Source organism: Ceratotherium simum, chromosome 5, assembly GCF_057802395.1.
Source record: "Ceratotherium simum simum isolate JZ-2026a chromosome 5, ASM5780239v1, whole genome shotgun sequence".
Classification (NCBI taxonomy): Eukaryota; Metazoa; Chordata; class Mammalia; order Perissodactyla; family Rhinocerotidae; genus Ceratotherium; species Ceratotherium simum.
In genome coordinates, this window is record NC_141904.1 from 16,126,228 (window position 1) to 16,152,550 (window position 26,323).

The following is a 26,323-nucleotide window of genomic DNA, read 5'->3' on the forward strand; positions in this document are numbered from 1 at the left end:
CTAATCACAGGCTTGATCATGATGTATAGAAATTAGTGGACCCTGGTAACTAAATTTAATTTCTGCATTGAATATTGTTATAATTTTCTGGGCATTAATTCAACAAAAATTTATTAAGAGTCTACTTTATGGTAGGCATTACGATAGATACTGGAGATATAAAGATCCATCTCAAATTTAAAGAAGCTCAATTCAGTGTCAGAGAATGAGATTTGGGGGCCGGCCAGGTGGCTCAAGCGGTTAAGTGAGCGCACTCTGCTGCAGCGGCCCGGGATTCGTCGGTTCGGATCCCGGGCACGCACCCATGCACAGCTTGGCAAACCATGCTGTGACGGTGTCCCATATAAAGTGGAGGAAGATGGGCGCGGATGTTAGCCCAGAGCCAGTCTTCCTCAGCAAAAAAAAGAGGAGGATTGGCAGATGTTAGCACAGGGCTCATCTCCTCACAAAAGAAAAAAAAAAAAGAGAATGAGATTTGAACAGATACTTATTATTAATGTAGTAAATACAGCAATAGATATGTACAGGGGAAATTAAGCCACAAGGGGAAGGGAGTCGTGTGATCAGGCTAGTCTAGCAATTAGGTGGGCAAAGAAGAAAAGGGTTTTCCACATAGAGGGGCCTGATAAAAAAGGTATTACAGGGCCGGCCCCGTGGCTTAGCAGTTAAGTGTGCGCGCTCCGCTGCTGGCGGCACAGGTTCGGATCCCGGGCGCGCACGGACACACTGCTTCTCCGGCCACGCTGAGGCCGCGTCCCACGTACAGCAACTAGAAGGATGTGCAGCTATGACATACAACTATCTACTGGGGCTTTGGGGGGAAATAAATAAATAAATAAAATCTTTAAAAAAAAAGGTATTACACAACAGTAGAACACCGCTGGAGCAGAAGATGATGAGAAATGTGAGCAATAGCGGGTTGTGGAAGTTAAGGACCTTAGACTTTATCCTACAGGCAATGAGAAACCATCAAAGGGTTTTCTTGCAGCACTTTAAAATGTCATTCTGTTGTTTTCGGGCCTCTGTTGTTTCTGATGAGAAGCCAGCTACAATTCATATCATTGTTTTCCTGTATTCATATATCTTTTTCTCTGGCTGCTTTTTTTTTTTTTTTTTAAAGATTTTCTTTATTTATTTTCCCCCCAAAGCCCCAGTAGATTGTTGTATGTCACAGCTGCACATCCCTCTAGCCGCTGCACGTGGGACGCGGCCTCAGCAGCGGTGCGTCGGTGCGCGCCCAGGATCCGAACCCGGGCCGCCAGCAGCAGAGCGCACGCACCCAACCGCTAAGCCACGGGGCCGGCCCTCTCTGGCTGCTTTTAAGATTTTGTTTCTTTATCAGCAGTTACACTATGTTTCTAGGTGTAGTTTTCTGTGCATATATCCTGCTTGGTTTCACTTATTTCCCTAGATCTGTCAATTGCTGGTTGTTGTTGTTTCCTTTTATCAATTTAGAAAACTTTTGGCCAATATTTCTTCAAATACTCTTTTCTGCCCCATTCTCTCTCTCTCTCCTTTTCTAAGACTACACTTATGCTAGACTTCTTAGTCCTTAGTACAGGTCATTCCAGGCTGTGTTCATTTTTTTTCAAACCTTTTTCTTTCTGTGCTTCAATCTGGATAATTTCTATTGAAAGCCAGTGTCTAATAATTCCTAGAAAATCTGAATGTTAATATTTTCACAAAAGCACAGGCACCCTACTAATGACTGTGGGTTCCTTTGGGGAAGGTTTGGAGACATATTAGTCAAGAAAACAGAAATCACAAGATATTACAACAGAAAGAATTTAGTATTGGGTATTGATGGACTGAAAAAGCAGAAAGGGAACACTGAAGTAGCCCAGAGGTAATAACTGTAGAGAGCAGCTGCCGCCCTAAGGCTTAGTGAAAAAGAGGAATCAAAGTTGGACTATCAGGTGTCAGAAGCTCAGAGGAATGACCCAGCTGAGCTGTAGCCCAGATCCCTAAGAGGCTGCTGTCCAGCTGGTCCTACTGCTACTGACAGGGGAATGATGACGCTGGTTTGGGAGGTGGAGGAGTGCCAAAAGAAGCTCAAGGCTGAGATCAGCTGCTGCTGCTGGAGCAAAGGGCTATTGCGTATTGATGGGGTAACAATGACAGAAACTGCAAGCAAACAGAAGGGAGGAAATCCTTTCTCCCCTTCTCCTGTCTTCCAGTCTCCCTCTAATGCCCTTTATTGGTGGAACATAGTGAGACACCAGCTGGCATAGGAAAAATGTAGTTTGCAGGGTATGAGCCATGGCATCATGGAGGAAAGTAAAGAAGGGTGAATTTGGAGCTAAGATAGCTCAATAACAATTGTTTAATACCCAGTACCATATCAACATTTGCTTGTGCTACATTAGTAAAATTGCCCAAATTAGACCCCAATTAACGCCACCTTATATGCTTTTGCAGACTTTTAGGCCCTTTTGAAAAGAATCTCAGGACACCATGTTATATCAATTTTCTGCTATACTGTGATTACTGCTAGTGTCTTTTTCAGGGGTAAGAAGTACCTTTACTGCAGCTCACACTTGTACTTGCTACAAAATCATAAACAAGAGCAGTTTTGGAAGAGATCTGTATAACTGAGGATAAGAAGACCCTGCCCCCAACATTAGGTCTCCCACCATCAGGCACAAAATGGCATAGACTAAATAGAGCTGGCAAGAATCTAGTCTTCTTCCTACCTCCACCTCCTATGCATTGCCTAATGAGGCCATAGAAAGGTGAAGACCAGTTTCCTATTCTAAGGTAGAACAATCACCATTGTCGTTGAAAAACCAGCTCCTTTCTTTTGTTCCCTCTTTCTTGCCTTAACTCAAGCTCCCTTACCCACCCTAATCACCTCTAGTTTTCTAACACAAGTAGATGACAAAACACGGGTTGGTATTTAGCATTTCAACTTATAGTGTACTTTTCACAAATGAAGACTTTTTACTATTGAGGGGTTTTTGTTGAACATTTGTAGAACACTGGACATGAGCAAGTCTTATGTTCGTTAGTGATGAAAGTTAACATTCTCCTTCTACCATAATCACCTTTTGTTAATAACAGTAAAAACACCAGGTTCATGATATTTCACATATTTAATATTTGGTTTTGAATATATTAGACTAGAATAAATTTTTCTACATCTGCATATATTAATTATATAGTATATAGCACTCTGTCAATTATACAACACAAAAGACACTTATAGGTAAACATTAAAATGGCAGTGTACCTATTAATAACTGGACCTTAACAAGATAATAATCAGGTAGTCATTTAATGGGAGAGTCTAGTATTTCCTGATAATCCTGCCTTCTTAAATTCCTCCAGTAAAGTTTATAGCCAGCAAGGACAAAAACACTAATCATAATGATTACCCCTCCAAAGACATCATAGACACTAGGAAATATGTGTAACACCAGAAGCTGCAAGACCATAGCTACCACAATCTCCAGATGTTGTACTGTGCTGACCAAAGCTGGATGGAATTTGTCCAAAGCATAATAAACTCCTAAGAATGCTGCAGTAGAACAGACACATATAGCAATGAGATAACTCCAGGTTTCTCCATCTAATGGGATGATGGGTTCTTGAAGAACGAACATAGTAGATACTCCCCAGACTGTCCCAGTCCAACCAAAGGTAAACAATGCAGTCCACATGCTGATCTTCTCCTTAATGGATCTGTATACTATCATGGAAAGAGCAGTGGTCAGTCCAGCCATCACGGTCATAGTGTACCCAAAGGCTTCTTTCCAGGCATTTAACAAAGAATTGTCTTCATCAACAATGTTAGGGATCATGACAAGACAAACACCTAAGATGCTGCAAACAACTGTAGCCATGTCAACATAAGCCATTTTCTCATCTACAAGTAAAAAAGCCAAAATGGCACTAAAGACTGTGGTTGTGGCTCTCCACATAGTGGTCCCATTGCTGGGAGGAACAATTGAAAACGATGTATAAGCACAGGTGATAGAGATGACATTGCACACACCATAAAAGAAGAGACGTAATCTGTATCCACTAGGTCCAAAAGGCGCCTCCTGGTAGTAACACACAACTAACACAGATAAGAGCTGCAAGACAGAACGGATAAAAATCAGTTCTAGAGATGGAACTTTAGAACGATCAGAAACAAGCCTAGTGATAAGAGCTACACATCCATGAGCCAAAGCAGATCCAAACAGCACTATCCACATTTTTCTGGATTGAAAAATATTTTTTTCTGCAAAACTCTGGAATTGTCCAATCTCATTGCTCATTGGGTCTTCAGTTGATGGAGGTCGGGTATCCATGGTTCCAAAGGAAGTTCTTCCTTTTTTTTTCATTTCACTCAGTAGGCCTTTCTTTGGATTTTCTTCCATAAAATTTCCATAGTCTTCATTGATTTCCTCATATCCATCATCCCCAGGCTGGGGATAATGAGAAGTATATTTCACCATCACCGTGTTGGGATGTATTTTCACCCGTTTTTTCACTGGATATTTTTTGGTGGGAGAAGTATCCATTTCTTCAGATAATCAATTCTATTTAAGAAGGAAAAAAAAAAGACAAATGTACATATTCATTCATTCGAAATTTAGTTTTAATTTCTATTATATGCACCAATTCAATAATATATAGTAGAGGTTAGAACAGAAGTTAAAAAAAAAAAAGTAATAGGAAGAGATGATTTGGCAATATCAGGTGTATGAGGCCCAATAAAATCATCTACCCTTTTTTCACTCTCATCGTAAGTCTGCCCCTATTTCTCATTTTGCTTATTCTTTGTCTAATTCAGCTCTATTTCGTATCTTTACATTACAAACAACTGATATTTTTCCATCTTTTCATCCCTACCTGTCTCTCCACCCATCCAATAAGAAAAATACAGAAAAATAAATAACAACTTACATCAAATCTTTCCTTCTCATTGTGTCCATTTGTCTGTATTATAAATTATATATGCATAAGTCCAAAGTCTTTTGCATAATCACTTCTGTGTAATACCAGAATTAGCCTTATATTACAAATTATAGTAATTTTTTTAACATTTATTCTGGGTTCCCCATACATTTTCAGATATATAGATACACTAAAATTAGAAAATAAATAAAATGGATTTAGTGACATTCGTGCATTGTTGGTGTGTACAACCTTACTGATGAGCAATTGGGCAATATGTATTAAGATTTTAACTGAAACTACTCTCTAATTCAGCAATACTACTTCTAAAATTTTACCCTAAAGAGATGATCACAAGATGCTTTTTACCTTATGTGTAAAAAAAAAGGAAAAAATAAGAATACATATTTATATTTGCTTATATAACATAAAGAAATTATGGAAAGATACAAAAGAAACTAATAATTGTTGGAGTGGGACAGGGAACAAGAGTGGAAGAAAACTTTTTTATCATATACTTATTTAGATTTTTATTTTTGAATCACGATAATGTTCAAAAATTAAATTACAAACTAAAACAAAATGTTCATCTCTTATTTAAGAAAAAGAGAGCATACAAAAAAGTGTGGAAAAAAATGTATGAATAGGAGTGTGGAAAAAAATATCAATAGGAGAGTTCATGGTAGCTTACTACAATGACCCTTCAAATACTATGCTATGCATCTATTAAAAACCACAACGCAGATCTTTATTGACATGGAAAGATGTCCCTGACATATTGTTGAGTGGGAAAAAGTTAAGCTTGTTGTAAGGATTAAATGAGATAATGCATATAAAGAATTTGCCACAGTGTTGGCATATAGTAAACTCTCAATAAATGTTAATAAATTCAGGTTCCTTTCACCTACAATTAACTCTTTTGAAACACTGGGTATCTTCTACAATGTTACTCTTTCTTTGAGACCTGTATTTATTCACTCAGTTCTCTTTCCTTCCTTCTTTCTCTCTCTCTCTTTCAATGAAAAATTTTCTATTTCTTTCCTAAGGATTCCTTTTCTCCCCCCTAAAAGAAAAAAAAAAAAGGAAGAAACCTTTTTATTTTTTTGTCTTCATGACATACTCCCTGTTCCCTGCCAAAAACTCATCAGTTCCAGGATCTTAAACCATGGTCCAGGAATCAAATCCTATTTTGTTCTTGGACACCATCTGGGTAGCCAACTGTTCCATTCCTGTTTACTCCTTTCTCTTCTAAACAACACCACCTTCAGCTGGAAGAAGTCATTTGAAAAAACACCACCTGTGCCTCAAGCCCTTTAGTTTCCTAGCCTGGACCTCCCACTTGCAGTCCTTCCTGCATGTTGCTATCAGGCTAATCTGATGTTCTTTTTTTCCAACTTTTATCAGGACATTTCCACTTCAAATCATGACTTCAGCTTCATTAATCCCAAACTGAATTAATCATCTTGGTCTCCCAAATAGATTTTCCTTCCCTAACTTCCTCATTTATGATTGTGATACCACCATTTTTCCAGTTCCCCAAGCTAGAAATCAAGGAATGCTCTGAATTATCCTTTCTGCTGTCACACTTCGATGTGGTCGTCAATCTCATTGTTTTTGTCTTTGAAATATTTCTCAGATTTTCCTTTCTCTTCCAATTCTATTTTCCCTTTGGATTCTGGATCAGGTGATCATGAATTCCTATCTAGAATATTGCAACAGCATCCTAACTAGCCCCCTTGAATCCCAGTTCTTCTCCACTAAAATCCATCTATATTATACCATTGTCATATTAATCTGTCTTTAAAAGATTCAGAACAAAACAAAACAAAAAACTTCCCTCAAGCTTTCCCCATTCAAGAACCTACAGTGATTTCCTACTGACTGCCTCACTGAATCGCAACTCCTCTGCCTGGCCCTCAAGACTCTGCTTAGTCCAGCCTCTATCAACACTTGGCTCCTTAACTCACATACTTTGCTCTGATCCGTCCAGTGTCCTCCCTGTCCTCATTCCCCACATGAACCAATCATTTCTCTAAGCCTTTATGCTCATTAGTTTCCCCTCTGCTCCAACTTGCTACACACTGCTCATCTTTTAAGAAGGCCCAGTCCAATTCTGCCTTTTAGAAACAAGCATTCCCTGACCACTCAAGCCACTTATTTTTTCCTTCTTTGTTTAACATCTGGAGTAGTTCTTCTAATATTTATAATCTAATAATTTTGTTATTTCGTTGTCTCAACTCAGTGGAGTTTTGTCTCCAGTTGTTGTGCTCAAATTTGCTATGTTAAATCTCCTTACATTGCTGCTCAGCAAGCATCTTAATGACATCTCAGTTAGATCCCATAATTTCCCACTTGCTGTTCACTGTTAAACCTTTGTCTAATCCAAAGGTTTCCCCTCCCCCACTGCAGGCCAGATTTGTAGCTCCAGGAGCATGAATAGGGAGAGGATGTGGTCTGCTATTTTACTCCTTCTCCCATTTCCTCCCTTTGGAATCTATAGGACAGCAATATGGTCTGCCTCTAGGACACCTCCTCCATCCTCCTCTTCTAGGCTCTAGCTCCACTGGTGTACTGGCACAGGGAGGAAGGAAAAGGAAAGGGACACGTTTCATATATTGGCTGATATTATGTGATGGCTTTTTCTTTTTTTCTCTTGTGAGCAAGATCAGTCCAGAGCTAACATCCCTGCCAATCCTCCCTCTTTTTGCTGAGGAAGACTGGCCCTGAGCTAACATCCGTGCCCGTCCTCCTCCACTTTATGTGGGATGCCGCCACAGCGTGGCCTGACAAGCAGTGCATTGGTGTGCACCAGGGATCTGAACCCAGGCCACCAGCAGCGGAGCACACGCACCTAACTGCTACACCACGGGGCAGGCCCATGTGATGGCTTTTTGATGTATAAAGTTGGCTAGGCTGAACTACATTCCCCAGTTATCTAACCAAACACTAATCTAGGTGCTGCTGTGAAGGTATTTTGCAGATGTGATAAAAGTCCCTAATAGGGGCTGGCCCAGTGGCACAGCGGTTAAGTGCCTGCAATCCGGCGGCCCAGGGTTCGCAGGTTCAGATCCCAGGCGGGCACCAATGCACCGCTTGTCAAGCCATGTGGTGGTGTCCCATATAAAGTAGAGGAAGATGGGCATGGATGTTAGCCCAGGGCCAATCTTCCTCAGCAAAAAGAGGAGGATTGACAACAGATGTTAGCTCAGGGCTAGTCTTCCTCATGAAAAATGAAAAAAAATAAAAAAATAAAAGTCCCTAATAAATTGACTTTAAGTTAAATCAAAAGAAATACTATCTGGGGTGGGCCTGACCTAATCAGGTAAGCCCTTTAAAAGAGGGCTTTAGGCTTTCCTTGAGCTCAGAGATTCCAAACAGTTCATGCCCTTGGGGTTCCAGCCTGATCTTCCTTTCCTTACTGCCTGTGGACAACAAGCTTCAACCTCTGCTCATGGGGTCCCAACATGTTCTTGATTTCTTCCTGCTTGCCTGCCCTACAGACTTCAGACTTGCTTATCCAGCCCCCACAACTGCATTAGCCAATTTCTTGTAATAAATCTCCTACTGGTTCTGTGTCTCAGGTTAAAACCTGAGTCTGATACATGTTAGAATTCTCTCTTTGATTGTTGTCTTTGTTTCTCTGTTAACTCTGATAGGCCATTGATACTGTTGCAGGCATCCAAATGCAGGCTTTCTTGGGTAAATGCTGTAGGGTCTCCCCAGGGCACAAATCCCTGATGTGGGAGAGCCTCCTGCTCTAGGGCTCACGGCTCATGGTTTTTTGCTGCTTGGCCCTCTTACCTGGAGAGCAGCTCTCTTGGGCAGGTACGAACAGTATTCACTTCACCCCAGGAAACTCACATATCCTTACCACTCCAATGAGTGTACAGGCCACTCACTGTGGCCCCCTTCTCTCCAATTTTATTTCTCTTTGCTCAAGCAAGCAAAGGGCAAATTAAAATGCGCTGTCTAAGCAGACTTCCAACTGGGGAATGAGAAGGCGCACCCAGTCGTTGCAAATAATGATCTAGTAACCTTCACCCTCAATCAGCTCTAAGGGAGAAGTTCCCTCTCTCCCATCCCCCATCAGGAAAAAGCACAACATTCCTCTTAGACCAAAGGCCCATAACAGATAATATGATCCCTGTGACAGACTGTATTTTCCAAAGAGAGCCACTAACCTAGTATCTCCCATAGAGGAAGATGGGCACGGATGTTAGCCCAGGGCCAATCTTCCTCAGCAAAGAGAGAAGGATTGGCAACAGATGTTAGCTCAGGGCTAATCTTCCTCACCAAAAAAAAAAAAAACAAAAACAAAACTTCTTCAGTCTCTCTAATTTTCATTTACTTTCAGGCTTAATGAATACAGTTCTTGAAGAAAACCTGGAATTCTGACTAGTTCTTACATTTTTGCACATGTAAGTCTTTCAACATGTGAGCATTTCAATATTAATTGAGGCACCACATGGCCAGCACCATGCTAGGCTCTATAAATATGATGATAAATAAAACAGGCATGGTCCCTGCACTCATAGAGTTTACAGACTAGCGAAAGAGACAACAAGTAAGTTCAAATTTAATATTTTATTGAGTTAATAATGCAAGCAACTACATGAAGTACGGGGAGCTGTTGGAGTACATATAAAAGGTATCTAACCCAAATATGGGGGATCTTAGCAGGTTTCCAGGTGGAAAGGACGCCCGAATTGGGACTTTAGGCATATGTAACAATTAGACAAGTAAAGAGGAGAAGGAAAAACAATCTGTTTTTCTAGAAACAAAAAATTTAAGAGTCAGAAATGTTAGTTTTGAGTTCTGGCTCTGCCACCAACTAGAGTAATAATTATGTCTATTTTAAGAGAAAGAGTTTTAGATAATTGTTGGGATCTTTTGACTCAACTTGCTTCAAAATCACTTTGTCTTTCTAATAATTTCACACTTCTAGTATTGTGATTTCTCTCCCATGCAAGACCACTGTGCAATTCAGTGATCACAACTTTCTACCACCTGCGCAAAGTTGTTCTGACCAATGTGCCAACTCAACTTCTCCTCCTTCCTCACAGAGACGAGGGGTCTGAACTAATCTCCTGGCTCCAGTTCCTCTGACAGGATTTACATGGAGAGGTGCCCTCGAAGGCAGAGCTGTCCATTTCAGCTGTGTGCAGCCACAGGGCTGAACAGGGGGATATGAAACAATAGGACAGAGGACCAGCCTGCCTGGCTACAAATGTATCAACCTGAAATGGTAGATGCAAACAGATTAAAAGGATGCATAGTTTGACCTCTGCTTGAACAATGGGCACAATTCAGTGTGGAAAGCCTGAAACCAATATTTTTGTCCAAAAGAGGCACTGTTTCCTAAGCTGCAACCCACAACGTAAGGCCAAAGATCACTTCTCTCCTAAAGTTGAGAAAATTAACACTGACATCTCTACTGTCTTGGCAGGAATCCTTAGGATAATCCCCTCAAGGTGCCTAAGAAATGCCACTCGGTAAGGAGAGTTTCTTTCTTTAGTTACCAAACTGATCCCTAAAATAGTAAAAAGTCTTACATATAAAGCTGGCTAGTGCAACTTGATTATAACATAGTGGTTTAAATGTAGGCACAGATGCGATATTTGACCCTTGTGAATGAGACTGGCTTTTAACTAAATATTTATAAAGAACTGATAGGTTACTAGCTTCTACCTGAGCAGCCTAGCCCTGAGACATCTAATTACCCGCAGTGTGCTTGGACAGTCTCATCCCTGAATGAAAATGCAAAGAGTATACCTAACTGGCCACCTGAAAGGGAGAACCCAAAACCATCTTTCCAGGATATCATGAGACATCAGGACATGCACAGGCTCTGTGCTGTTAAATGTAACTCCTGAGACCTGCTGAGAGAAGCCATTCCTCCCACCAAACTGATGAAAAGGGGCCCATAACTCTGAGGCCCCAAAGGCTGTCAGCATGATTCTACTACCCATCCTTATGCTGAACCCTGCCTGGCATAATCCTTAACACCCCTCTTTGAATAGGGATTCTTCACTCTCTTCCCCACTGCAACTCATGAGGATCAGGAGAACTAGAGGCAACATTTCAGTTTGCTTGTACTTTATTAATATTTTTTGAGTCTGTATCTTTGTGTAAAGGCTCACTGCTTTAGAGGAAGAAGAACCTGCTTCTAAGCTCTGGAACTAGAAAATTAGTTCTTAAATAAACCAATAAAGTAGAGTTTGAGAAAGAAGAAGAATGATAATAAGTGAGAAATAACAGAGTACAAGGTAAAGGACATGCCCTTTCTTGTATGAGGCACACTGAGGAAGCAAGGAATTTATCATGAGGAATTAAATGTTTGCTCTTCTTAGAAGGTATGATAATATTCATGTTGCATGTAAGTGGCAAATGATCAAAATGAACCAAGTTTATAATCAAATCATGAAATTGAACGGTTTTATGAAGATGTAAAAGAGAGGCTGCAGGAGAAGTTAATTGTACAAGACTTCAGTCAAATACTCAGATTATATAGTAACCCACCACAGGCAAATTCAACAGAGGGAAAAAAATAAAAGAGGAGACATGCAGTCTAGTAGTCTCCTATGGTAAACCAACTGAATGTTATCTCTATAAAATATGAAAAGAAATTTCAGAGCAATCTGGACAGGATCATTCCAAGTCAGATGTATTACATAGGACAGATATACCATAGCTAATGGCAGAACTTGCAATAAAAACACTGATATGGCATCAGATTATTGCTTGACAAACAACAGTGCATCTACATCTCTCTTAGGAAAACAAAAAATAAGGCACATAATCATTTCACCCTCTGTAACACTTAGATTAAAGCACCCTTGCAATGGGCTATCGGAAAGAGATTATAAAGACAAAGACCTTGATTTAGCCAGAGTCATGGCAACATTTTCAGCACTCTAACAGAAACAATAAGAATTAGGATAAAAGCAAGAATGAGAAAACAAATAGAATAAAGAAAGGCAAAATTAATAGCTCTAAAATCCAGTGAAAACAAAAGGAAAGATGGGAGAAGTCAATGATAACAATACCATCAATAGCCAGAGGTATTGATATTTACATTTTTACAATATGCTAAGCACTAAACATGGGTTAACTCAGCTTTGAGAGGAAGTGTAACCTAGGAGGTTTTGGAGTAGGGGAACATTGGGGAAGGGTGGAAAACTAAAACTTTGGAGAAAGCTAATGGCCTACCTCACTTTGAACTGAAAGAATTTAAAGGAGGTAAAGGGAAGTACTCACTTTAGGAAACTAATTCAGTAGATATTATTGAACATACTCTATGTGAAAGGCACCAGGTAGGCCATGTGGAGCAGATCAGTAGGTTCTATTGTTGAAGAGAATTTATTCCAAAGTTTTGTCTAGAACTTTGTCACTTGTACCCCAAATTAGTCTCTCCTCCCTACTCTTCTCTCACTCTTTCCTCTTCCCAATCCCCTCCTTCTTTCCCCACCTTACCCTCTCAACTTTCCTCTCGTCACCCACAGACACACCCCTGTCTGACGTTCTAGCCCAGAAGCAGTTACCACTTATTTATGCAAATAATCTCAGGAAATATTTATTTCATTGCCTTTAAGGACAAAGCATTATTACTGTCAGAATCACATTCTGCTTTCAGAATACAAGAAACTATTTTCATTTTCCTGAAATCATAAGTTCTCTGACCGGAAATAGGGGTGATGACAAAATATCTGCGTGGAAAGGAGGAGAACAGCCTCAGTCATGTGACCACCCCTCCCACTGAGAATCCCACCCTAAAACCGGGCCTCCCACCATCCAAACTAAATTGTAGGCATTTTCGCTACTCTGGGCCTTTTCCCTGTGCCATTTGGTACTTACCCTCTGCCTCCTTTTGTCATTTTGTTCTCTTTGTGTATGACATTGTTAAGTTTTAAAAAGTAGTGGTTCCTCCAGTGTGTGTTTGGGGAGGAGGGAGGACAACCTAAGTGCCCAAACAGATGAATGGATAAAGAAAATGTGGTATGTCAGTACAATCGAATATTATTCAGCCATAAAAAGAAATAAAGTTCCAATATATACTACAAGATGGATGAACTTTGAAGACATTATGGTAACTGAAATAAGCCAGACATAAAAGAACAAATATTGTATGATTCCACTTATATGAGGTATTTAGAATAGGCAAATATATAAAAATAGAAAATAGATTAGAGGTTACTAAGGCCTCTACCAGAGGGAATAGGTAGTTATGCTTAATGGTTACAGAGTTTCTGTTTTGTGTAATGAAAAGGTTTTGGAAACAGATAGTGGTGACGGCTGCATAACATCGAATGTAATTAATGCCACTGAATTGTACACTTAAAAATGGTTACAATGATAAGTTTTGTGTTACGTATACTTTACCACAATTTTTTAAAATACAAAAAGAAAAAGGGTGGGGGGGAAGTAGTGGTTCCTCCACTGTGTTTTAAGGGAGAGGGGGAGGCAGTGCTAGGTATTGGTATTTTTTAAAACTTCCCCAGTAATCCTAATGTATAATTTTATTGTGTGAGAACCACTTGACTAGATCATCTAAGGGCCCTTCTGACTTTAAGATTTAATGAATCTATGGGCTGCTGTGTGGCTTAAGGAAGAGAGAGTGCACAGGGCTGGAAATTTAAAATAAAAAAGTGGATACTGAAGCCACACTGCCTGGATTTTAATCCCAGCTACAGAACCTATTAAATATGTGACCTTGGGCAACTTACTTCACCTCTTTACCTATTTTCTCTTTTGTAAAACTGCAATAATATTATTATCTCATAGGGTAGAATAAGAATATTAAATCAGTTAATACATACAAAACACTTAGTATCTGGCACCTAGCAAGCACTCAGTAAATTTCAGTTCTTTTTTCACGTTACAGTCATGTGCCACATAATGACTTTTCGGTCAACAAAGGACTGCACATATGGTGGTCCCATAAGATTAGTCCCATACAGCCTGGGCGTGTAGTAGGCTATAGCATCTAGGTTTGTGTAAGTACTGTAGGGGAGGAAGAAATTTTCCTCTACCCTTCTAGGTTCTTCTGGCTGGTCTAAGAATTAAACTGACATGAGACCGATTAACAGGAGAAAAACTAACAAAAGTTTAATAACATGTGTACATGGGAGAAACCCAGGAAAACAGGGTAACTCACCAAAATGGACGAAGCCCTCACTTTAAACACCATCCTCAGCTAAAGACAAAAGAAGATGCTGGGGGTGGGGAGAGTCAGGGACTTCAAAGGGAAAGAAGGCAATTCACAGGTAGGTGAAAAGGAGCAAACGTTTGGAAAACAAGTGTTTGGCCACACAGAAACAGAAGAACACAGAGGGGAGTCCAACAAACAGGCTTTTCTAGGTTCCTCCTTGTCCACCACCTAGTTCATGTTATGCTAAGGTGATAGCTCGCTGCGTGAGACAGGTATTTGTTTTTTTTTTTTTTGTGAGGAAGATCAGCCCTGAGCTAACATCCGTGCCAATCCTCCTCTTTTTGCTGAGGAAGACTGGCTCTGAGCTAACATCTATTGCCAATCCTCCTCCTTTTTCCCCCCAAAGCCCCAGTAGATAGTTGTATGTCATAGTTGCACATCCTTCTAGTTGCTGTACGTGGGACGCGGTCCTCAGCATGGCCGGAGAAGCGGTGCATCACTGAGCCTCGGGATCCGAACCTGGGCCGCCAGTAGCGGAGCGCGTGCACTTAACTGCTAAGCCACGGGGCCGGCCCTGAGACAGGTATTTTTATCTGAATTCTTTTAGGCAGTTAAGGGAAAGTAACAAGAAAAACTTTCTAAGTCTTTTGTTTCTTAAAAATAATCAGCCTAAAATAATCCTCATGTTGAAGAAACACATTTCAGGGTGGCAGATTTTGTTTCCCTTCAGTACACTCTACGATGTTCGCACGACGAAATCACCTAACGATGCACTTCTCAGAACGTATCCCTGTCATTAAGCGACGCATGACTATATCCTATCTGCCTGGAATGACCTGGTCCTCCCTCTCTCTGCCCTTGTCTACCTGTTGAGCTAACATTTGTGCTTCAGTGGTTTGCTCAAGTGTTACTTCCTCCTTTGCAAAATCTTCACTGGCCTCTCATCTTTGTATCTCACTGTCCCTGCATTTGTTTATATCCTGTCTTTCCCACCAGACTGTACATTTCTCGATAGCAGACTCTCACCATTATATCTTCAGCCATTAACACAGTGCCTGGCACGCACTGACACTCAATAAACGTTTGTTGGATGGAATGAAGTAGATTTGAAAACCAAGAAGGAGGAGACATGGAAAAGAATGGGGAATGATGTTAAGACTGTTGACATCTCTGTAGGATCTTATAGGCCCAGATATCCATGTCTGCTGTCTTAGTATCACTGTTGAATCAATGGTAATCTTAGGTAACTGAAAACCTATAGTTTCCCTTGATAATCCAAACTACAGAAATGTTCAGAAGAATTCTCCCTATCCTCTGCCTTTAGCCAGATTAGTCAGGATTATCCAGAGAAAAAGAATCAATAGGATGTGTATATATACATATATAGAAAGATTTATTTTAAGGAATTAGCTCACGTGATTATGGAGGCTAGTAAGTCCAAAATCTGCAGGGGGCAGGGGCAGCAGGCTGGAGACCCAGAGAAGAGTCAATGCTTCAGTTCAAGTCCAAAGGCTGTCTAAGGCAGAATTCCCTCTTGCTCAGGAGAGGTCAGTCTTCTGTTCTAGTCAGTCCTTCAACTGATTAGATGAGGCCCACCCACATTATGGAGGGCAATCTGCTTTACTCAAATCCACCAATTTAAATGTAAATCTCATCCAAAAACACCCTCACAGAAACATCCAGAGTAATCTTTGACCAGCCAAGTTGATACATAAAATTAGCCATCACAGACTCATCCTCTACTTGTCCTTCACATGGACAAAAGTTCTGGCTATTCCAAACTACAGGAAATTCTTTAAATATGTCATGCTCTTTCATGTCTCTGGGTCTTTATATATGCTATTCCTTCTTTATAGAACACTCTTTTCCTGCTTTTTCACCTGGTAAATTCCTGTTCATTCTTCAAGGCCCAGATTAAATACCACCTCTCTGGAAAACTTTCCTAGGCCACTCCCATGCCAATCTGAGTTAGATGCCCACCTAGTGCTTTCATTATACAATAGTAATCATAGAATTTATTGCGCTGAATTATAACTGTGTTTTTGTCTTTCTCTTCCACTAGACCTGTGAGGGTTTTAACCCCACAGGTATTAAAATTAGGTATGACTAATTATTATATTTGCAGCACCTAGCACAGTGCTTGGCATGAAATGGGTGTTTAATAAGGGTTTGTTGAATGAGTAAATGGATTATCTTTTTTAATGAAGCAAATTTTGCTAAAAACAAAATATAAGTAATATAAATAAATGGGTTTAAATGGATAGTAACTCAAATAGGGAGCCTTATCCATTAAAACACTTTAAAGTCCTTAATACTATCTCAAGAATAATAAAACATTAGGGTGTGCAGTTTGGCTATTAAGAGAATTTGTGTATTTAGTTCTATCTCTGGCTCTATTTCTACTGCTAGGTCTCCCATGTTTCCCTTAACATTAAATTCCTCAGTCATAACTGGAGCTGTTCCTTAAGTAATGTGTATCTGCTTTCTTAATTAAACCATTCTCAGTCAACTAGGAAGGGTGCTGGAGACACATGTCTGTCGGCATCACCAGGCTGAACTTCAGTTGCTATTTCCCTGCTTTCCCTGCTTCCCTATTCCTCAGTTTGGCCCAGTCAAGTGAATCCCACCACCACCGAGTCCAAGGAGTTCCTCATCAGGCTCCCTTTGGCTTGCTCAGGACAAGCCTCTGACTCGGGAGCTACCTACCACCATCAGATTTCTAAATAGAAAACAACTTTCTGTTTATTCCTATTACAAAAGCAATCTATGTTTATTGTAGAAAATTCAGACATGTGGGAAAGTAAAGAAAGTAAAAACCACTCACAATCCTACCACGCAGAGATAACTACTGACACTTCTAGGCCTTTTTCTATTTGTGAACATTTTTTTTTCTAAAAATGGCATCAAGCACTATATCTTATCTTATAACTTCCCCATTTTACTGATCAATACATTGTAAACATTTTTCCATGTCATTAAATATCCTACAACATCATTTTTAATGGCTAGTTGATATGGATCCAACAACGGGCTTTGACCACAACAGGTCAATCATTAACTTCAGCTTTCTGAGAGCTAAAAGGCAAGTGGGATGACCAATGTCAGCAATCTTTTCTGCAGGAATAGATCCACAACCATCACAGGAAACGCCAGGACATATGTGAAAATGAACAGATGACAATTTTGCAGTTTTCCCACTGAATATAAATGAAGACATGGCTTTTGACAGCCAACGGAAGGTTGTGCAAGAACAAACAGGAGGTAAATCAAGAGTATTCATGTTTGCCTCTTGTTCTCCGTTCAGATGTCATCTATGGAGAGAAACTAGCTGAGACTAAAAGTGAAATCAAGTGTGTCTTCCTTCACATTTTGTGTGTTTGTTTAGGACCAATCCACCGTTTGCCTTTGAAAGGATTTGAGGCAACCATTCAATTAGAGTTAAAGGAAAAATGAAATGACAGGAAATATCAAGCACCGACGCTTCCAAGCACCTGGGATGTGCCCTTTTGGATTGTCTGGTCCTGAATATGGCTCTAGATTCTCTAATTATAATGATAGCTGTGTTTATTTAGCCCCTTCTCTGTGCCAGGCGTATACTAAGAACTTTATTTTCTCATGTAAAGGTCAAAACAACTCTATGAAGTAGGTATTATAATCTCCATTTTACGTGTGAGGAAATAGGTTCTGGGAGGTTGGGTAACTTGCCAGTTAGTGGGTGACATAACCAGTTAATGGTAGAGACAAGATTCAGATCCAGATCTGCCTTCCCAAGCCCTTTCTTCTATACTACACAGCAAAGTAATCACCCATGGTAGGCAGAATAATGCCCCCCACTCCCCACCAAGATGCCTACATCCTAATTCCCAGAACCTGTGAATACATTACCTTATACAACAAAGGAGAATTAAGGTTGCAGATGGAACTAAGGCAACTAATCAACTGACCTTAAAATAGGGAGACTATCCTGGATTATCTGGTTGGGCCCAATATAATCACAAGAGTCCTTCAAAGTGGAAGACAGAGACAGAAAAGCCAGAGGAGATGTGACAACAGAAGCAAAGTCAGAGTGACGCAGTGTGAGGACTCAGCCTGCTGTTGCTGGCACTGAAGAGAGAAGGGAGTCATGAGCCAAGGAATGTGGGCAGCCTCTAGACACTGGAAAAGGCAAGGAAATGGATCCTTCCCTAGAGCCTCCAGAAAGGAACACGCCCTGCCAACACCTTGGTTTTAGCCCAGTGATACCCGTGTTGGATCTCTGACTTATAGAACTGCAAGATAGTAAATTTATGTTGTTTTAAGCCACCAAGTTTGTGGTAATTTGTTACAACAGCAAACAGAAAACTCATACACCATCATTCTGTGAACATCTAAAGATCAGATTTGTATTCTTAGACAGAAAACCCACACACTTAGTACAAGTGTGGACAAAAGAACTGTTTGAATGTAAATCCAAGATTTTGCCTAGAAAAGAGTTTTTGATCTTCTTAAGATCTAAAAAAGTGTAGGATGAGACTGCAAAGTTCTGGGTCAAGTGACATGGACAAGATTATTTCAGCCTGAGACAGAAACAACTTGCTGGCTTGCTTGCCTCCTGAGATACTGTTTGAAATGTCTGTTTTAAGAACCACATCCTCGTGGATCATCTAGACAAAAGTGCATTATAAAACATCTCTCAATGGCTGAGCGAACTGGCCTGCTGGATGTAGTTATTAAATATTGAATCAGGGGCCGGCCCCGTGGCTTAGCGGTTAAGTGCGCGCGCTCCGCTGCTGGCGGCCCAGGTTCGGATCCCGGGTGTGCATCGAGGCACCACTTCTCCGTCCATCCTGGGGCCGAGTCCCACGTGCAGCAGCTAGAAGGATGTGCAGCTGTGGCATACAGCTATCTGCTGGGGCTTTGGGGGGAATAAATAAAATCTTTAAAAAAAAAAAAAAAAAAATATTGAATCAGGGGCCGGCCCCGTGGCTTAGCGGTTAAGTGCGCGCGCTCCACTGCTGGCGGCCCAGGTTCGGATCCCAGGCGCGCACCGACGCACCACTTCTCTGGCCATGCTGAGGCCATGTCCCACATACAGCAACTAGAAGGATGTGCAACTATGACATACAACTATCTACTGGGGCTTTGGGGGAAAAAAATAAATTAATTAAAATTAAAAAAAAAAAAAATAAATAAATATTGAATCAGAACTTTGGTTGGATGCACCAAATAGGACTTTGGATTAATAACCAATGCTGGACAACAGGTCTAACCAATTTGGAGGCAGCTGATCTGAATCTGAATTCTGCCTCTATCATTTTCTACCTGTGCATACATCACTTGACTTTCCTAAACCTCAGTTTTTTCTTCTGTAAGATGGGCTGATGTTACCAACTTGAAGAGTTATTAATAAGGATTTAATGAAAATATACATCAAAAGCACCTAGAACAATACCTGGCATATAGCAGGTATTCAATAAATACTAGTTTGCTTCCTTCCTCTTAGTCAAATACTGTGGAGATTTTGCTTCCTTCCTGTTAGTCAAATACTGTGAAGAAATGCTTATTTTCCTCTCTGCTCTGTTTCTATAGCAAGAAGGCTTATATATAGTTTATTAATTGCTAGATTAGGAATTTTCTAAAGCATAAAACCATGCATTCTAGGAAATATGCTTAGATGCCCAACTTGAAATCTGCTCCTCCAGCCCTTTCAATGATTTAAAAAATAAAAAAACCTTCTGATTTCTTGTATTATATCTCTTTCTGATTGAAAGAGCTAGAGTGATTTTTGTTATCTGCAACTAAACCCTGTCAGATACACAGATACACTGGCATACCATGTAATATTTAAAAACAAATCCCATCAATCAAGGCACCTCTCCTGCCTACTCTGCTTTTAACAATATTATTTTAATACAGAAGCCAATAAAGCATTAATAGTTTGAAATTTATAGAAGAGTATTCATTTACACATAATGCCAGTCTAATGAATCAAAGACAGAAGGTAATGCTGGTGATCCCTTCTAATAGCCTTAAATTGTTACTGACTCTTTTCTTGATGAGATATGATGGTGTATAACAGTAATTCATAGTAGATAATTTGCCTACATTTTGTTCCTCATGTAGTTACTGTTTTGGGGAAATAGCCTATAATTTTTCAACAAAGCTAGAATAGATTTTTGAAAGAATCAACCAGGATTGGTTGGTAGTCTGGGGTAATAATAACATAAGATTCCTTAAAGATGAGTAGGAAGCTCATACTGAAGAAATGCATGTCAATTGTGACAAGTACGGATTTAGGACTGCTAATTAGGACAGAATATGAATAATTACTTCAAGCCATCTTCTATTAGGAACCTCTTAAATTTTACGTGATTACTTAGTTCTCTGGAAATGCAATTATCAAGGCAAATTTGTTTTCTCATAACTCCCTTGCACACTCTGTCCACTCTCCCAACCACTTCTCAAATCTTCATGTAGGCCCAGCTAGCAAATTCCAGGCCAAAGAGCAAGTACTAAAATTCATTCACACCTCTGATTTTTAAAGTGCTCTTTTTGAGAAGACTCAGAGCCACAGAGAAGTCAGGAGCTGTCATAGTATGACTCCACCTCCTCCCACATCCCTGCTGGCAGGACTTGTCAGCATATGTCAAGTTTTCTGGGTTTTGCACAACACAAGGTGGCTCCTTTAATCTGCCATGTCCACTCCTTCAACAGAGCCAGGCACCGTCCAAAGGGAGCATGCCAAGTCACAATCTCCTTTGTGGCCTATGAGTTCCATGAAGGCAAGGGAGTTCTCATTCATATTTGTGTTCCTGGCAGACACAGCACATTTAATAAATGTTGATGGAAAAAAAATAAAGACTCAGTCCTGAACTGCGTTCTACAACTGCTCTTTGAACTTTGTCTCATCCTGCTATCAGCTATTACAGGCTCTGCTATTTTTTCTCCCCTTTCTGCCCCGGTTTCACCTTTGAGATTGCCATTACACTGTTATCTTTGTCACTAGGCTGCAATTCTGACTCTCTGTGCTGGGAACACCGGTTCCAGATCCCTGAGGAACCCCTCTCCTGGTCTGGCCTGCCGGTAGACTCTATGCTGGCTCCATGCTGGACCAGGATTATCAGAGCACCTCATCCAGGATTCACCCGGGAATGGGGTCAGCATCTCTGCAAAGTTCTTGGATTGAGAGAAGTTTCATTTGAGCTATATCATTGAAGAACTTTCAATCTAAAAATAGGAAAGCCTAGAACCTCATTTGTTATACCTCCTTATCATTTGAAGCAGATCCTGAACCACCTAGCAAGGAAGAAATAGGGATAAATACCTAAGAGTTACCACCATCAGTCATGTCCACAAATCATGTGGGAAAAACCCCAGTTTATAGGCAATTTAAAGCAGGTACTTGGGGATGAATTCTGATCTTTATATCCACATAATTGACCAGTAAGAAACTGATATTTCGCTTAAAAATCAGTTGGATATTAAATCCTTCATGCTATCCATGAGCTTCTTGTTCTTGAGAAAAAACAATTTACTCTGAGTCTGAAGAATGGCAAACTTGCTGCATTCTGGAATCTGGTTTTGGTGCTCTGACCCTGAGAGTCCAGCCCTTAGATAGGGTTAAGTTCTATATTACTGTAGCAATAGCTAGCTTTTGTTTCCACAGCCATTGAAGGCACCTCCCGACCCTGCCAACCATCTCGCAAATGCATCTTCTTGCTTAGAAGAATCAGGGGAGGAATGTGGGTGAATCAGTCTAAATCCATCATCATCACTGTACTTTGCTGATAACTGGACAGTGGTGACACTCTCTGTGAGGATCACTCCTTGCGGTGCTAACAGATGCACCAGAACTGGATGACAGCCTACTCATTTTAGGCTAGAAGAGTTTCAAGGCACACGAGGCTGAATGATAAGCTCCTCGGCATGTTAGCTAACATCAGCTTAAAAGAGGGATACTTAGGTGGGAAAGAATCCTTATTCTGGGCTGAAAAGCCGAAGCTGCCCAAGAGGGTGTGGTCAAGGCTGCTTTGATGGGGTTGAGCTAGGCTGAAGCTGGGTGTACAGCTGATTGCGTTGGGGATGAAGGCTACTTAGCTGAACTAGGAAAGGCAATGGATACTGGACTCCGGAGTGGGCCAGGGTAGGAGGAGCAAGGTAGAATGTGGTCTAAGGGGGCTAAGAAGAGTTGGGCCAAGCTGGGCTATGGGAGAATGGGAGAGAGGCCGGAAGATTTTGCTGGGCTGTGTCAGTCTGGGTTACAGGAGAGGAGAAAATTATAGCTAAGGAACTTGGAGATGAGGTGAGGTAAAGAGAGAGATCTGATGGGATGGGTGTGGGGTTGGGGGAGAGGTGGAAAGGAGAAGTGGGAGAGATGGACCAAACAGGAGGCCTAGCCCAAGTCTGAGCTGGAGACTCAGCTGACAGTTCCAGGGCAGAAAGTTAGGGAAGGGACAGCTAGGGGCTATCAGCTGTGCAGGAGTTGCCAGGAGTCAACAGTTGGCTCTGGGAGGGGCAATGACAGAAAAAGGAAAGAACTAAATAATGGCAGAAGGTGGAAAAGGGAAGGTAGGGATGGGAGTTATCAGTCTCGTTAAAGCTGGGCTTAACATTCTCTCTTGCTGTCAGCTCGGAAGCAACAGGACTGTTAGTTGCCGTGTAGGCAAAACCCAAGTGAGAAGCCTGGCTCCTCTATACTCCATGGTGGTTAATGACTTGAGTTGAACCATGTAATGAACCATGCATAACGGGAAAGGAAAAGGTTAAGTGAGCTTGAAAAAAAAAGGCTTCTGTGGCAGTTTTCAAACAAGAAAGTTGATTTGGCTTGTGTGAAGGTGGTGATGCCTGATTTGGAGCTGAGCAATTTATGTTGTACCGTTTTAAAATCCATCCTGGCACACTGTGATGAATGTGTCGGCTGGCAGCTAAGAACTTGCTGGAATGCAAGAGTCTTTCACCATTTATAATCCACACTTTCCTTCCAGGAAAGAGCCTTTCTAATCTCTGAAGCAATGGATTTACCAATTTGCATAAAATATGCCATTCTCAATGAACATATATTTATCATCTACCACTTTCCTACTGTCTTTAAAAAAAAAAAAAGCAGCATCAGTTTGCAGTGAATCAGCATCTTTAAATTCAGCTGTGCTGGGTGACTCTGTTAAGAGTGGCAGGGAGTCATCACTAGAAGGGGGAGAGTCAGGAATAAAATGATCCTTTTCTATTTCCATGATCTTTTTTGCATGTATCTAAGTGGTTAAATCACCAATTAGGTTAGATGCTAATTAAATGTAAAACAGATTACAGAGCTGTTCTGATATGCTTGTTAAAGTTGTACTTATTGGTTGCTTATCCTTGACCTAACTCTCACAAGAGAGGATCAAATAGCCCAGCAGAGTTCAAAGAAGCCTGCCAACCCCCCAGGACTTGCACCAGTCCCTGAACAAAAAAGGGACACCCAGGATCCACAGTCTCTCTCTAATCCCTCAAACACTACATGTACCACCTGCTCACATTTGCCCTGTTCTTGGTGCTGTTTATCCATGAGAAAGCCAAGCCTGAAATCTCTCTTGAGGCCAAGCTTATGGAAATGCCAAATGAATTAGTTCAAAATTTTACAAGTTTGGTTTCATTTAATCATAAGTGATTCTTCACACTATAGACATCACTCAATGAAATTACAAGTTAGTCACATCTCCCCATATACCACATTTCATTAAACTCAAATAAGATAAAGCAATTAAAAAATGGGGACCAGGGGGCCACCCCATGGCTGAGTGGTTCAAGTTCTGCACACTCTGCTTCAGCGGCCCAGGGTTCACAGGTTCGGATCCTGGGGGCAGACCTACACCACTGGCCAAGCCATGCTGTGGCAGCAACCCACATACAAAATAGAGGAAGACTGGCACAGATGTTAGCTCAGGGCTAGTCTTCCTCAAGCAAAATAAAGGGAGGATTGGCAATGGATGTTAGCTCAGGGCAAATCTACCTCAGCAAAAAAAAAAAAAATGGTGACCAGATGCCATCTTGTTTCAGACCAAAGCATACGTCAAATTTTGAATGAAACTTGACAACATCTCGTTGGTTAAGTGGCATACCTAGATTTATTAAAATCACTCCATTCCTTTAATGTCTGTCTGAGAATACAGTACACACATATATATAAGGCTACTGCAAAGTTGAAAAGAGACTTTATAAAGTCTGGTCATTGGCAGGAACATTGTATAAGAAAGACAAGCATAGGGCCAGCCCGGTGGCTTAGCGGTTAAGCGCTCGCGCTCTGCTGCTGGCAGCCTGGGTTCGGATCCCGGGCACACACCGATATACCACTTCTCCGGCCATGCTGAGGCCACGTCCCACATACAGCAACTAGAAGGATATGCAACTATAACATACAACTATCTACTGGGGCTTTGGGGGAAAAAAAAATAAAATAAAATTATAAAAAAAAGAAGGACAAGCATAGTATAATCCATCACATCAAGAGTTAATTTTACCAGCAACATATATCAAAATTTAAAATGTGTAAACTCTTTGGCCCAGCAATGCCATTTCCAGGAATATATCCTAAGGAGATCACTAGTAAAGTACATAAAGATGGCATGCAAGGATATTCATCACAGCTTTCTTTACACAATGAAAAATTGAAAATAACATAATTGTCCTTTGATGGGGGACATTAAAATAAAATGTCCTTTAATGAGGAACATTTAAATAAAAACATCAATGCAATATTATGCAGTCATCCAAAAAGATAATTTACATGTATGTATATGGACAAAAAAAAAAACTTCATGTGACAATGCTAAGTAAAAAGAAAGGTATAAAAAGATATTCATTGTTTGATTCTACTTATATAAAACAATTTATATCTATACTATAGATAGTGGAATTTCAAATATTCAGCACCTTCTTCTTTTTACATTTTTGTTTAATTTTCTACATAAGCATGTATTTACTTTAAAATCAGGGGGAGTGGAAATCAAACTATTTTCATCAGAGGAAAAAAAAATCATTACTTTGTATTCCAACCAGACCAGAATAGTCACCCAGGAAGCCAAATGTAGCTCTTGTATTTCTGTGCCTTCTGTTGGAAGGAAAACTGTGGATAAACAGATCATATTACAGAGAATTTGAATGGATGGTGTCTAGAGCCCAAACCAAAACAGAGACGAAATACTACATCAACTAAGGAGGATGACTTTATCACACATAGTGTCTGAAAGAATTAATTCATTGTGCATGTGTGCGTATATTACTATATTTTCAAGACAACAACAACAAAATAATGTGGATTCCAAATAGCAGCAAAGAATATAATTACCATTGGTTTTTCTTACATAATTTACCACTTCATAAATCTTCGTGTTAATGTGGAAAAATCTGACCTGAACAGATGGACCTCATGCTGTTTTCTAAAACATGAACAGATTTCTGATCTTCTGGACCAGGAAATGGAGTCAGCACTAAAACAATAAACACTATCACCCATCTCCTGGAATTTCAACTTAAGAAGTTGCTAATAAAAGCAGTATTTCCCTCTTTAGACATACAGTACAGCAATACGTTTCTATCTTAATGGAATGTACTCTTGATATAGTAACAAAACAGTGGATATTTGTGGCCCTGGAGGTGCTGACTGACTGATCCCCAAACTGCACCAATTTTGAAGAAACCCTTCATTGCGGTTCTTGGCAAGAGGCAGCATTTGGCTGCTTCCATCCTCCATTCTCCATTCTCATGGAAGGCACAGCCCTGAGGGTTGCCAGTCTGCTTGGTTAAATCTTCATCTCATTAGCCCAAGCACCCCTTTTCCTTGAGCATCTTCACAGGAGCAGTTTCACAAATAGATGCCCTTGGGCTTGAAAACCCAATAAGGGCTCTCTGTCAAGTAATTAGCAGCTTTGCATTTTTTTCCTGCTCCACCACTTTCTAGCTGTGTAACTTAAGGCCGTGAGGAGGCTGGTGGGCCCAGCAGGACTACATCTGAGGAGGAGATGGGGCCAAGGAGGCGGCCTGTAAAGTCAGGATATTGATTATATACAGGGAGAATGAGCAAACAGTTAAATATACTGACAGTAAAGGGAGCCAGATTTATCACCATCAGAGAAGGAAGTTACAAACAGAAAAAGGGTGAAGACTAGAACGAACCCTGTGGTGTCGGAGTTGATATTACAGTTGACTCATGGATTTTAATACAAATAAATGAATAGCTATAGAAACAGATATCGACCTATGTGTATATGTGTTTGTCAATTTCCTGGCTCTGTCTGCTAAGATGGCCTAAAAGCAATAATACCCCAGTAGCAATGA

The 26,323-nt window shown here is 40.5% G+C and overlaps 1 protein-coding gene across 2 annotated transcripts in view; it reads right to left on the minus strand.

Annotated features, from left to right (window-relative positions):
- Positions 1-3,083: 3,083 nt before the first annotated feature.
- SLC35G2 (solute carrier family 35 member G2) overlaps positions 3,084-26,323 on the minus strand; it is a 35,106-nt gene continuing 11,866 nt past the window's right edge. For both annotated transcript variants that reach the window (XM_004419338.2, XM_014789358.2), the window contains exon 2: positions 3,084-4,526. In XM_004419338.2, coding sequence (XP_004419395.1) covers positions 3,270-4,508 — 1,239 coding nt within the window. In that variant the 5' untranslated portion in view covers positions 4,509-4,526 and the 3' untranslated portion in view covers positions 3,084-3,269. The remainder of the gene's footprint in view (positions 4,527-26,323) is intronic.